This window comes from Melanotaenia boesemani, chromosome 12 (assembly GCF_017639745.1).
Source record: "Melanotaenia boesemani isolate fMelBoe1 chromosome 12, fMelBoe1.pri, whole genome shotgun sequence".
NCBI lineage: Eukaryota > Metazoa > Chordata > Actinopteri > Atheriniformes > Melanotaeniidae > Melanotaenia > Melanotaenia boesemani.
This window is the reverse complement of record NC_055693.1, coordinates 5,700,951-5,714,286: the sequence shown is the minus strand read 5'-3', so window position 1 is coordinate 5,714,286 and position 13,336 is coordinate 5,700,951. Positions and strand designations below refer to the sequence as shown.

The window sequence follows — 13,336 nt, the reverse complement described above, 5'->3', positions numbered from 1 at the left end:
TGATGCCCAACCCCCACACCATCGTGTCGCAGATTCCTCCTACTGCTACACATTTCTCCGTGGTAGATCTGGCAAATGCTTTTACGTCTGTTCCTGTTCATCCAGACAGCCAATTCTGGTTCGCTTTTGAGTTCAATGGGAAACCATACACTTGGACCCGGCTTCCCCAGGGGTACTGTGAGTCCCCCACAATCTACAATGAGGTACTAAGAGATTCTCTTTCTTCTTTGCAGCTTCCACAGGGCGTAGTTTTATTAACTTACGTTGATGACCTTCTGCTCTGCTGTCCTTCTGCCTCCTTGTGTGAGGAGGCCACACTGGCCCTCCTCCTCCATCTTCATTCTGAGGGTCATAAAGCCAGTCTGCGTAAACTACAGTTCTGCCAGCCTCAAGTCATCTTTCTAGGGCATCACATTTCTGCCACCACCAAGGCCCTGACCCCTAAACGGATTGAGGCCATTCAGAAAGCACCAAAACCTGTTACCAAGAAACAGCTGATGTCATTTCTAGGTATGGTAGGGTTTTGTCGGGCCTTTATTCCACATTTTTCTGAACTTGAGGCCCCCCTGACTTCCTGTATACATGGTAAGAATCTATCTGCTCATGACCATTTCTTCTGGACCCCGGAGGCTGAGCAGGCTTTCCTGTCTGTGAAACAAGCGCTGTGTTCTGCTCCAGCCCTGGCTCTGCCAGAACCAGCCAAACCTTTCTTTCAGTTTGTTGATGAAAAACATGGTTTCATGTCTTCTGTTCTCCTTCAACAGCACGGCTCTCACAAGCGCCCGGTGGCCTATTACTCTTCCAAGCTCGACTCTGTTGCTGCGGGTCTTCCTGGCTGTCTGAGAGCTGTGGCTGCATGTGAGAAGGCTGTACTTGCATCACGTGACATTGTGGGATACAGTGAGCTAACTGTTTTTGTTCCTCATTCTGTATCCATCATTTTGCTCGAACAAAAGACTTCTCATCTGTCTGCAGCTAGATGGCTGAGATACACCACAGTTCTTCTCGATATGCCTAACATCACTACGAAACGGTGTACATCACTTAACCCTGCCACTCTTCTTCCTACCGCAGAAGATGGTGTTCATCACTGTTGTGAGACTGTTCTGTCTGAAATCTGCACTCCGAGACCAGATTTATCTGATGAGCCTCTTCTTAACTCTGATCTCATTCTTTTTTGTGATGGCTCCTCCTTCAGAGACCATTCTGGTAAGAACAGAGTGGGTTTTGCTGTCTGTGATGAGCATCAGGTTCTCTTCTCTGGCTCCCTCCCTTCACAATTCTCTGCTCAGACAGCTGAACTTGTTGCTCTCACTGAGGCCTGTAAATTCGCACAAGGTAAGTCCCTGACTGTATATACCGATTCACGTTACGCCTTTGGTGTAGTTCATGACTTTGGTGCGTTGTGGCGTCACCGAAATTTTTTGAAATCTGATGGTAAGCCTATTTTGAACTCCATACAGGTTGCGGCTCTCCTTGACGCTATTCTTCTTCCTTCAGATGTCGCTGTAGTGAAATGTCAAGCTCACACTAAAGACACTTCCTCTGTTGCCCGTGGCAACGCCTTGGCCGACCAGGCTGCTAAGCAGGCAGCTCTCTCAGCCTCTCCGCACATTCTCACCTCTTCTCCTCTCACAGAAGAGGATCACTCTCCTCCCTGTTCTCTACAGGACATCCAGTCTTTTTCTACTCCAGAGGAACGCTCTGTCTGGAAGACTAACTCCTGCACCCCTGATTCTGCAGGTGTATGGCGCTCTGTTGATGGAAAACCTTGCCTTCCTCGCCATTTCTTCCCCTGGTTTGCTAAGTTGTCACATGGGTTGGACCATGTGTCAAAAGGGGGGATGGTATCTTCCACAACATCTCTTTGGTTCACAAAAGGCTTCACTGTGGTGGCTGAAAATTACTGCAAAAAATGTTTGATCTGTGCAGGCTATAACACCGCCCGCCCTCTTGCCTGCCCTCCAGCTGGTCATACACCACCTAATCAGCCTTTTGATCATTTGATGATGGATTTCATTGAGTTAACACCTGCAGAAGGTAAGAAATATTGTCTAGTTATGGTAGACATGTGGTCAAAGTGGGTTGAAGCTTTTCCAGCAAAGCATGCCACAAGTTCAGTCGTGGCTAAGGCTCTGGTGACCGAAATCATTCCAAGATGGGGGATTCCAGTTAAGGTCTCATCTGACAATGGTTCACACTTTGTAAATGCGGCCCTGAAAGAGGTAAGTGGACTATTGGGGTTCCAGCTTAAGACTCATTGTGCTTATCACCCGCAATCAGGCGGAGCAATTGAAAGAGAGAACGCCACTTTAAAAGGTAAGTTGGCTAAATGTTGTGAAGAAACAGGACTGTCTTGGCCAAAAGCCCTCCCACTCATTCTTATGCACATGAGAATGAGGAAACGTGCCCGGACAAATCTTAGTCCATTTGAGATTCTGTTTGGCAGACCTCCCTACACTGGTCTGGATCCTCCAGGACTCTCCGTGTCTACCACATACTGTGAAAGTAACATGCTTGCTTATTGTCAAAATCTGTCCAAAGTTCTCTCACAGGTGCAGAGTGTGGTGAAAGAGGCCCTGCCACGCCCAGCATCAGATCTGCTTCACTCCTTGGTTCCGGGAGATTGGATCTTGGTTCGAGAGACGAGGAGAAAGCACTGGCGGTCTAAAAGGTGGCTGGGTCCCTTCCAGGTCCTGTTGGTCACTCATACAGCCGTGAAGGTCGCTGAAAGGTCCACGTGGATTCACGCGTCCCACTGTAGAAGGTTTCAAAGTACCCCAACTCCAGCTGACCTCTCAACCACAGGGCAGAATAATCCCTGAGGTCAGCCCCGTGTGAGATGGTCCATTCTCCACGGGACAACATGAAGTACACCCAGACTGCCGTGAGGGGATGGTCGTGCGTCATCCTCTTCATCCTTATCACCTCCCTCCTCTGGTACCTGGATCCAACCGGACCTCACCTGACACAACGCACCCCAGCTTCGTCCCAACCCGCCAGACGACTGCAGGGGACAGAAGCACCCTCCCTCAGGAGGCACCGCCGAGATAACCACATCCTTCAGCATCATGATCACACTGAGAATCTTTGGTGGCAAGTTGCCAATTTGTCTGCTCATAAATTGACAAATGACAGTTGCTATGTTTGTGGACTGGTGCCGCATGCCACACCCACTCAATCAGTTTTTATTCCATATCCAGTCCCTTTGAATACCACTTTGTGGACTCTGATCATGGGTAATAGATTACACCCTAGGAACATTACTTGGCCACACCAGCGCCCTCCCCTCTCCTGGAGGAGACCAGCTGAGTTTTCCAGCAACACAAACTCCACTTGTGTTTCATCCAGAACTGTCTTCCGCTTAAGGGATCGTACAAATCCATATTCTTCTCCACCTCTTTGTTTTCAGCGAAATGGGACAGATGCACTATTCTTTTTAGGACACACTCTAGGTTGTCAGCGTATCATTTCAGCCTCATGTATATCCTCACCTTGCCCCAAACGCTCTGACCCGTTCACTTTAAATCCTCGTGATTTATTCCCTGATAGTTCTCCCTCTACAGAGTGGGCCTCAGGAGTCGTTGTGTTTAACCTTACAGCTCTCTTACCTTTTCCTGACCTTCCTATGTACAATAATTCTGTTCTTAACACCATTTGGTCTTATATCCCATCAGATACCGGCTTTGGATGTCCTCAGAACATGGTTTGGACATGTGGCAGACACTCTTATATTTACCTTCCTGTCAATTGGTCTGGAACATGTTATCTGGCTTATCTGCTCCCTGATGTCTCTGCGTTTACTCTAACCCCAAATGGTACATTGCGGCCTTTTCCCGAACCCTTTCATCACCCCCATCGTGTTAAACGCGGTATCTTCTCTCCACAGATGAAAGGATTTATGATGGCTTTGCCCTGGTGGGGGGTTGGGGAACTAGCATGGACTGTGGAAGATCTATCAATCTCTTTGGAAAATTTAACCTCTCTGGTGGATTCTGGGTTTAGCTTGCTGCAAAAGGAAGTCCAAGCCTTGAGAATAATGTCCCTACAAAACCGGATGGCCCTCGATTTTCTACTAGCTGCACAAGGTGGCACTTGCGCTCTGATTGGAGATCAATGTTGTACTTTTGTCCCTGATACATCTACTAACTTGTCTGTGATTCATGATGCCCTTACTGATCTCTGGGACACCCTACACGACCGCAACAATGCTAGTTTGCCCTCTAAGGAGTGGGATTTCTGGAACTGGCTTACTAGTGGTTCCTGGATCTTGGTTCTGACCAGGGTTACTACTCTCCTGACTATATTTCTCTTGTGTGTTCTAGTTGTTTTTTGCTGTGTTCTTCCTCTGATCAAATGTACGCTTAACAGAACATTTAATTTCCATGTTCATCATTATACCCCAGAGGATATCACTCCCTATTACAGTGGTGATTTGGAATTCCTTGAGTGAATTTTTCTTTATTCTTTAATTGTGATTAATATGTTACATTTTAATCAAAGGGGTGGATTGTAATGGAAAATTTATTCATATACCCTTATAGTTTGTAGGTTACACTTTGTATGTCTGTGTATTTAGATAAGAACTCCTTCTCACACCTTCCCCCCTCTCTCATCCCCTTTGTATGTCTGTGTATTTAGATAAGAACTCCTTCTCACACCTTCCCCCCCCTTTCTCATCCCCCCAACAGATGTTGAGAGTTTAATGAGCTTCCTCCTTTGCACCCTTCACTCCGTAACATTTGTTAACAGCTATGTGAGAAATTTAAAACAATGACCTCCTACTGTGATGTTATCAGCTCATGCCTGGTATATTAACTAAGCTCACTTGTATCTGGCAGACTCTCGCAGACAAACTCCTTTGACTGTGTGACTCTCATTGCCGGCCGGCTCTTAATAAAACTACTTTGTTCGATTCTCACTTAGTGTGTGATCTTTGATAACTAAAGATTTCCACAACAGCGCCTGCAACAGTCTATAGGAATTAATGGTATTGTACTCAAATGGTTTGAGTCCTATTGAAAAAAAGAGAAGCTTTTCAGTCCATCTTGATCCTTTCTCTTCTTCTGAGGCCCAACTTAGTTATGGGGTTCCTCAAGGCTCCGTCCTAGGCCCTATTTTGTTTTCGTTGTACTTGCTTCCTCTGGGGTCTATTTTCAAAAAATATAGAGTCTCTTTTCACTGTTATGCCGATGACATTCAGATCTATTTATCTTTTAAATCTGCAGAAGACCATTGCGTTAAAATCTTCAACAGTGTTTGCAGGACGTTAAAATTTGGATGGAGAGAAATTTCCTGTGTATAAACAGCAAAAAAACAGAGGTCATTATTTTTGGTAAATCTGACCTGCTGGCATGATGCAGCAGCGTTATTGGTACCCTGGACTTTTTTATTCATTCTTTTATTAAAACTCTTGGTGTTTTATTTGATCCTAACCTCAAATTTGACAGGCAGGTTGGTGCAGTAGTCCAGTCTAGCTTTTATCAGCTGAGGCTTATCAGCAGAATTAAGCCTTACCTTCCCCGTGATGCCCTAGAAAGGGTTATTCACGCTTTCATTTTCTCTAGACTGGACTACTGCAATTCCCTTTATTCTGGGATTGATCAATGTCTTCTGCGCCGTCTTCAGCTGATTCAAAACTCAGCTGCCCGCTTACTAACGGGGACTAGACGGCGGGAGCACATTACGCCAGTGCTGCGATCCCTTCACTGGCTGCCTGTTGCTTTTGGAATTTCTTTTAAACTCTTACTCTTGACTTTTAAATGTTTACATGGTCTAGCACCTCCTTATCTGTCTGAGCTGCTTCACCACCACTGTCCTGGTAGGGCACTGAAGTCGGAAAATCAACTGAGGTTAGTTGTCCCGAGGACTTGGTTAGTCACTCGGGGAGACAAAGCTTTTTCCGTGGTGGCTCCAAAACTTTGGAATGGACTTCCTCTCTCTGTGAGGTCTGCCAAAGATCTGAACAATTTTAAATGTCTTTTGAAAACCTATCTCTTTACTTTAGCTTTTAACCCTAGAGAGCAGGATCATTAGGCTAGGTCTTTTAATTTAATTATATTTTTATCTGTTATTTTACTGTTTTAAACCTCTTGTTTTATTATGATTTGATGTTTTATTTGTTGTAATTTTATCTGTACAGCACTTTGGGTACCCTGGGGTATGAGAAGGTGCTATATAAATAAAGGTTAATTGATTGATTGATTGATTTGAAAGCTGTGATTAATCATGAGCAATTTGAAAGGTGTGATTAATCATGATTAATTCATTTGAAAGCTGCGATTAATCTGATTAAAAATTTGAATCATTTGACAGGCTTAATAAATCCATATCCATTAATATATGTTGAGCTTTCAGAGGATCTGAGCCTGAACACAGGGTTCAAGGGCTGACCTAAAGTCAGGCCTCAATAAGGTAAGTTAATGACAACTGGCAACCATTATCTGTGTGGAAAAGATTTTTTTCCCCAAAAGTAGATGATTGTGTATTATGTTGGTTCATGATGAGAACACTTTTTTTTTTTGCCCATATGCACAGAGACATTGAAGCAATTTGTCCAAGTAAATGAATCCTACATGCTAAACGCATTACAAGAATACAACGTGCAGGTTGATGGTGAGGGATATCACGGAATTTAGGATAACCCAACTGACTGCTGTGGAAAACAGGGAGTCACAGTCATTTCTGTGGAGGTTTGTACCAGCTGTGATGACCTCTGGCTAAGGGATGAAATGACAAATGATGTGGAATTATTTGAGGTTATAGGTGGTGAATTTATAAGACTCTAACCCTAACAATCAGGCGAAATATTAATTCCACACAGTCAAACAAGAAAATTAGTCCGTGTCTTAAACCCGAAAATAATTCTGATGTCAGTTTAAAATGGTGAATTTAAAAGTCCTACAAGAAACAATTTGGCATCTGAAAAAAACAACATGCACTCTGGATATAATACCATCCGACTTTTTAAAAACAGTTTTTACCTCAGTAGAAAGTGATCTCCTACTGATAGTTAACAGTTCACTGGCAGCAGGCATTTTTCCCAAATCACTAAAGATAGCTGCTATTAAGCCACTCCTAAAGAAAAGGACTCTAGACGCCTCTATAATGAACAACTATAGACCTGTCTCTAACCTCTCTTTTATTTCTAAGATTATTGAGAAAGATGTATTTCACCAGCTTAATGACTTTTTAAATGAAAGTGGAAATCTTGATAAATTTCAGTCCAGCTTCCAACCTCATCACAGCACTGAAACAGCTCTGGTCAAAGTGCTAAATGACATTAGGTTGAATACTGATTCTGGTCAAGTATCAGTCCTGGTTCTGTTGGATCTCAGTGCTGCGTTTGATACTGTAGATCACAGAATCCTGTTGCACAGGCTGGAAAACTGGGTTGGACTTTCTGGAGCGGTTCTTAACTGGTTCAGGTCCTATTTAGAAGGCCGGAGTTATTTTGTTACGATCGGCAGCTATGAATCTGAGCTAGTGGCCATGACTTGTGGAGTCCCCCAGGGGTCAGTCCTTGGACCTCTTCTGTTCAACTTGTATATGCTTCCTTTGGCTCAAATATTACAGAACAATAGCATTAATTATCAAAGTTATGCAGATGATACCCAACTTTATGTGTCTCTGTCACCAGATGACTGCAGTCCAATAGACTTATTGTGTCAGTGTCTGGAGCAAATAAACACCTGGATGAAGGAGAATTTTCTACAATTAAATGAAGACAAAACTGAGATTACTCTGTTTGGTAGCAAAGAGAAGAGGGTCAGCATTGGTAAACACCTGGCGACTCGGGCTCTTAAAATCACTGACCAAGTTCGTAACCTTGGAGTGTTGATAGACTCAGACCTGACTTTCAGCAGCCACATCAAAGCATCACTAAGAAGCTTTTTACCAGTTCAGAAACATCAACAGAATTAAAAGTTTAGTCTCCCAGAAATACCAAGAAAAACTCATCCATGCATTCATCTCCAGTAGGCTCCAAACAAATGTACTCTCTTTTGTTAAATGCAGATTGTCAGGTACTATCTGGTGCTGACACATGATTGGCTCTCTAACCAGGAAGTAGAAGAGCTACACAAGACACAAACAGATCTTTCTGTCACACGGTACCAAATTTGGAAGGCTGTAACATTATCGTTGAAAGTGAAAGTTTTTTATTTTTTAATCTTTCCCAAAATGCTGCTGACACACTATGGTTATAATATGGGTTTATATAGTTATCACATATAGTTTCTTTCATAAATCTTTATTTGTTTGTAATGTGTACAATACCAGTAGGTATTTCCCTGCAGAGACACAGTCATAACTGGGAGATGGAATGGCGTGAACTGGTTCCTAAGGTAACAAAAAGTTGTGTAAAGTGAGGTAAGAGTGATGACAGTGTTCTACAGAGAGTAAAGGTGGAGAGAGGAGGGACGGTTGGAAAAGATAAATCAGCTTTAGGACAGAGTTTAGGTCAGAGAGCTGCTGGAGCTGCAGCTGTCTGATGATGGAGCTCCAGGATGGAGCTGAACTCTGCTTTCCACAACTATTCAACATGTCCTGCAGGAAGCCGACACTTCGCTGGTCTGAAACTGTGCTCCTGAAACTCTTGCTGTTCTTCATCTCTCTGACCACCATAGCCATCAACTTGCTCGTCATCATCTCAGTCTCCCACTTCAGGCAGAGATTAACTTCTAAGTAGAATATAAACTTTAAGTGTATGAATAATGTTACATGGTTATATTAACATAATTTGATGATGTAAAATTTTAATTGCAGATATTTTTACATAATTTGTTGGTAATTAATGTTTCTCTGTCTCCTTCCAGGCAGCTTCACACACCTACTAACATCCTCATCCTCTCTCTGGCTGTTTCTGACTTACTTGTAGGTCTTGTGTTGATGCCAGGAGAAATCTTTAGATACACATCCTGCTGGATTTTTGGGGATATCATGTGTACCATATTTTTGTATATGATCCTGCAAACTCTCACAACTTCAGTCAACACAATTGTTATTATATCATGTGATCGCTATACAGCTATATGTTACCCTCTGCATTACTCCAAAATAATCACTTTAACAAGAGCGAAATACTGTGTTTGTCTTTGTTGGCTTTGGTCTTTTGTTTATAATATTATCTACATGAAAGACAAGCTGATACAACCAGGCGTGGGTAATTCCTGCTTTGGAGAATGTGTGCTTAAATACACTTATATTACAGTCACTGTTGATCTTGTTTTGATCTTCATATTTCCAGTTACTCTGATCATAGTTCTGTACATGAGAGTATTTGTGGTGGCTGTGTCTCAGGCTCGCGCCATGCGCTCTCACATTACAGCTGTTACAGTCCACCATGCAGTGACTTTATCAAAGAAATCTGAGCTGAAAGCAGCCAGGACTCTTGGTATTCTTGTCATTGTATATTTATCATGTTTATGCCCATTTTACTGTTACTCTCTTGTTGATGTTAACATGATGAATCCTACAGTTGCAACCTGTTTGTCATTTCTGTTTTATTTTAACTCCTGTCTAAACCCACTGATCTATGCTCTGTTTTACCCCTGGTTCAGAAAAGCAATTAAATTCATTGTCACTCTGCAGATCCTGCAACCTGGATCCCGAGAGACCAATATACTGTAGTGTAGAGAGACTGTGGAGTTGTGCTGGTCTCATCGGCAATTATGTAACAGAGCAGGGATTTATTTATTTATTTGAGCGGGACAGTGCATGTTAATGAACAGACAGGCTTATACAGCATGAATGCAAACATACCAGATTCTAGCAAATGCTAATTTCCATCCGTTGTCCCGGGGATTTGGGGGAAATTGGAGAACAATATAATACAATATAGAAACAATGATCTTAAAAAAACTTAGTTAAGGTCCAGCATCAAACATTGTCTGCCTCCCGCTCCACGACCACATGCAGTGATACATTACAGATATGTAGTAGACAGTCTGTCTGCAACCCGGCAGGGTGGAACAACTTTTTCCAGGTGAAGTTTCAACACACAAAGTTAATGAAATATCTGCTGAACAATTCCCTGAAAAATCTAGAAGCAGATATAAAGATCCATCCAGTCAATTATTTATAGATTATTTATATATAAAGTAGATAATTACAGTGTTCTGAAGCTATTTTTTTTAAAATCTTCTAGAAAACGTTTAATGATCAACAAAAAAATAAATAAATAAGTAAATAAAAAGAAAAGCTTAGTGCCATTTTAAAGGATGTGAGATATTTATCAATCCAAGTTTCAGAAAAACGATGTTGGAGTGTTGTGTTTCAGTAAGTTTATGGAACAATTTGAATTAAGAAACTCAATCAAATATCAATCAAAAAAATCATTAAAGCTGCTATGATACAAAAATGTAATAAATGCGTTCATTTGTTTTGGTCTGTTTTACTCTGTGAAGATCTGTAAATAGTAAATAAAGTGTAAAACATGAAAAATCTGTTGGAAATATATAGCGTATTGGTCCACATCAATTTTTAGTTCAACTGTATTAAATGTTGGGTGTAAATAATTATTTGTGTGTGTGATTTGTCTTCTTTATGCTCTTTAGGTATATACATATATATATTAAGGCTGGGCATCGATTAAAATGTTTAATCACAATTAATAGCATGTCATGATTAATCGCGATTATTCGCATTGTTACGCACCAAATGTCTCTTTCCTTTAAAAGAAGGCCTACGGCTATATAAAGAAAATGCAGTAAATGTTAATTTACTAACACTATATCAGGGGTCTCCATCCTGCAACTCCGGAGCTGCAAGTGGCTCTCCGGACCTTCTATATTGCCTCTAAATATGTGGCTAAAATATTTTTAAATCTATCTTTCTTGTCATTAGTTTGAAAACCACAAAAGGGGAACCCTCAAGGTTAGAAAGCTCTGAGGTCTTGTTACAGGGTTTGGATGCCAGGTGAGAGACCCGAAAAGAACTAAGGAAGGATGTGAACCCTTCCCTGCAGAGTGGATGTTGTTACGGGTCATCAAAAGAAAGTGGTTAGAACCCAGGTAGATGGGACCCTTCAAGGTCCTGGAAAGAACATCTCATGCATGTTAGACTCCAGGGCAAGGGCTCTTCATGGTATCACTGGAGCCAGTGTGCTCCTACTGAGGGCAGTCTACCCTGAGGTTGAAGCTTGCAAGACTACTATGAAAAGAAGAGCCGCTAAAGTCTATCAATTCTCCTTTCTCTATCTTCATCAATTCCCCGCAGAGGATAGTGATTGCTAAATTAGCTTGCTAGCTATAAGTAATCTTGCTTTATATTAGATATAATGTTGATCTTACTTATGGTGTTGTGCACAGCAGTTATAGCTGTCCAGTCATAGGAATTACTCTAGGTCATTGGCAGTTAACCCATGTGATACAGAAGGTCTTAAGCTCCCTGGATACTGGTAGTATGCCGGTACATAGTTTGAATCCATGGGTAAGATGGGGGAACGTGGATTTCAAGGCAAGGCAAGGCAAATTTATTTGTATAGCACATTTCATGTACAAGACAATTCAAAGTGCTTTACATAAAACATAAAATCATTACAGCAAGATGCAGGAAAAAAAAATAATAATAAATAAAGAAAACCAAAGATTAAAAAAGAAAAAATTGATTACATAAAAACAACAGGAAAAAGCTCAGATAACGAAATAAAGTTAAGATTTTAGCGTAAAAGAACCAAATGCAGATCTAGATTTTTAATTAAAAACTAGTGAAATGCAGCAGAGAACAGGTGGGTCTTCAACCTTGATTTAAATAAACTAAGTGTTTCAGCTGATTTGAGGCTTTCTGGGAGTTTGTTCCAGACATGTGGAAAATAGAAGCTGAATGCAGCTTCTCCATGTCTGGTTTTGACTCTGGGAACTGATAAGAAACTGGATCCAGATGACCTGAGGGTTCTGGTAGGTTCATACTGGGTCAAGAGGTCACTGATGTATTTTGGGCCTAAACCATTCAGAGCTTTATAGACCAGCACCAGAACTTTAAAGTCTATTCTCTGACGAACAGGCAGCCAGTGTAAAGACCTCAGAGCTGGACTGATGTGGTCCACTCTCTTAGTCTTAGTGAGGACTCGAGCAGCAGAGTTCTGGATAAGCTGCAGGTGTCTAATTGATTTTTTAGGTAGAACCTGTAAAAACACTGTTACAGTAATCAAGCCGACTAAAGATGAAGGCATGGACTAGTTTTTCCAGGTCCTGCTGAGACATTAGCTCTTTTACCCTTGATATGTTCTTAAGGTGATAGTAGGCTGACTTTGTAATTCCCTTAATGTGTTTCTCAACGTTAAGATCTGAGTCCATCACCACACCCAGATTTCTGGCCTGATTGGTGGTTTTTAGTTGTATAGACGGAAGCTCTGTGGTGACAGTTAATCGTTTCTCTTTGGCTCCAAAATACATCACCTCAGTTTTGTTTTTGTTTAACTGGAGAAAGTTCAGACACATCCAGTCATTAATCTCCTCAATGCATTTCTCAAGAGCCTGTGCAGGGCCTCAATCTCCTGGTGACATTGTAATATATATCTGTGTGTCATCTGCATAGCTATGGTAACTAATTTTGTTTTTCTTTATAATCTGTGCCAGTGGGAGCATGTAGATGTTAAACAGAAGAGGCCCCAGGATGGAACCTTGGGGAACTCCACATGTAATTCTTGTCTGCTCAGATGTAAAATTACCAATTGACACAAAATACTTTCTATTCTCTATAAGATTTAAACCAGAGTAGTACAGTGCCAGAGAGGTCCACCCAGTTCTCCAGTCTTTTAAGTAATATATTGTGGTCAGCTGTATCAAATGCAGCACTGAGGTCCAGTAAGACTAAGATTGACATTTTTCCATCTTCTGTGTTCAAACATATGTCATTAATGACTTTGGTCAGAGAAGTCTCAGTGCTGTGGTGCTGTCTAAAACCTGACTGGAAGACATCGTAGCAGTTGTTTTGTGTTAAAAAGTCGTTTAGCTGATAAAAAAAACGGCTTTTTCAATTATGTTACTTAGTGAAGGAAGATTTGAGATTGGCCTGTAGTTGCTCATTTGTGTCTTGTCTAGATTGTCCCTTTTTAGCAGAGGTTTGATTACAGCTGTTTTTAGAAGTTCTGGGAAGACACCTGAAATTAAAGATAAGTTAACAATCTGCAACAGATCTCATTCCAGAGTTCTTGAGACCTTTTTGAAAAACCCTGTGAGCAGGATGTCCAAGCAGCAAGAGGAGGAGTTCAACTCGCATATGATATCGCCTAGGTCTTTGCTGCTAATGGGATTAAACTGTGTCATGGTGTTTAAGATGGTTTTCAATGGACACAGTATATTTATTGAATCTGTTGCTGCTGATGAACCAACTG

The 13,336-nt window shown here is 41.6% G+C and overlaps 1 protein-coding gene across 1 annotated transcript; it reads left to right on the top strand.

The window, feature by feature from the left end:
* The first annotated feature begins 2 nt into the window (after window positions 1-2).
* Window positions 3-9,630, top strand: LOC121650543 (trace amine-associated receptor 13c-like). The gene is made up of 8 exons (XM_042002098.1): window positions 3-203; window positions 312-515; window positions 765-858; window positions 1,501-1,743; window positions 2,284-2,319; window positions 8,346-8,370; window positions 8,554-8,667; window positions 8,817-9,630. Exons 1-8 carry the CDS (start codon window positions 3-5, stop codon window positions 9,628-9,630), a joined length of 1,731 nt encoding a protein of 576 aa, XP_041858032.1.
* Window positions 9,631-13,336: the final 3,706 nt, after the last annotated feature.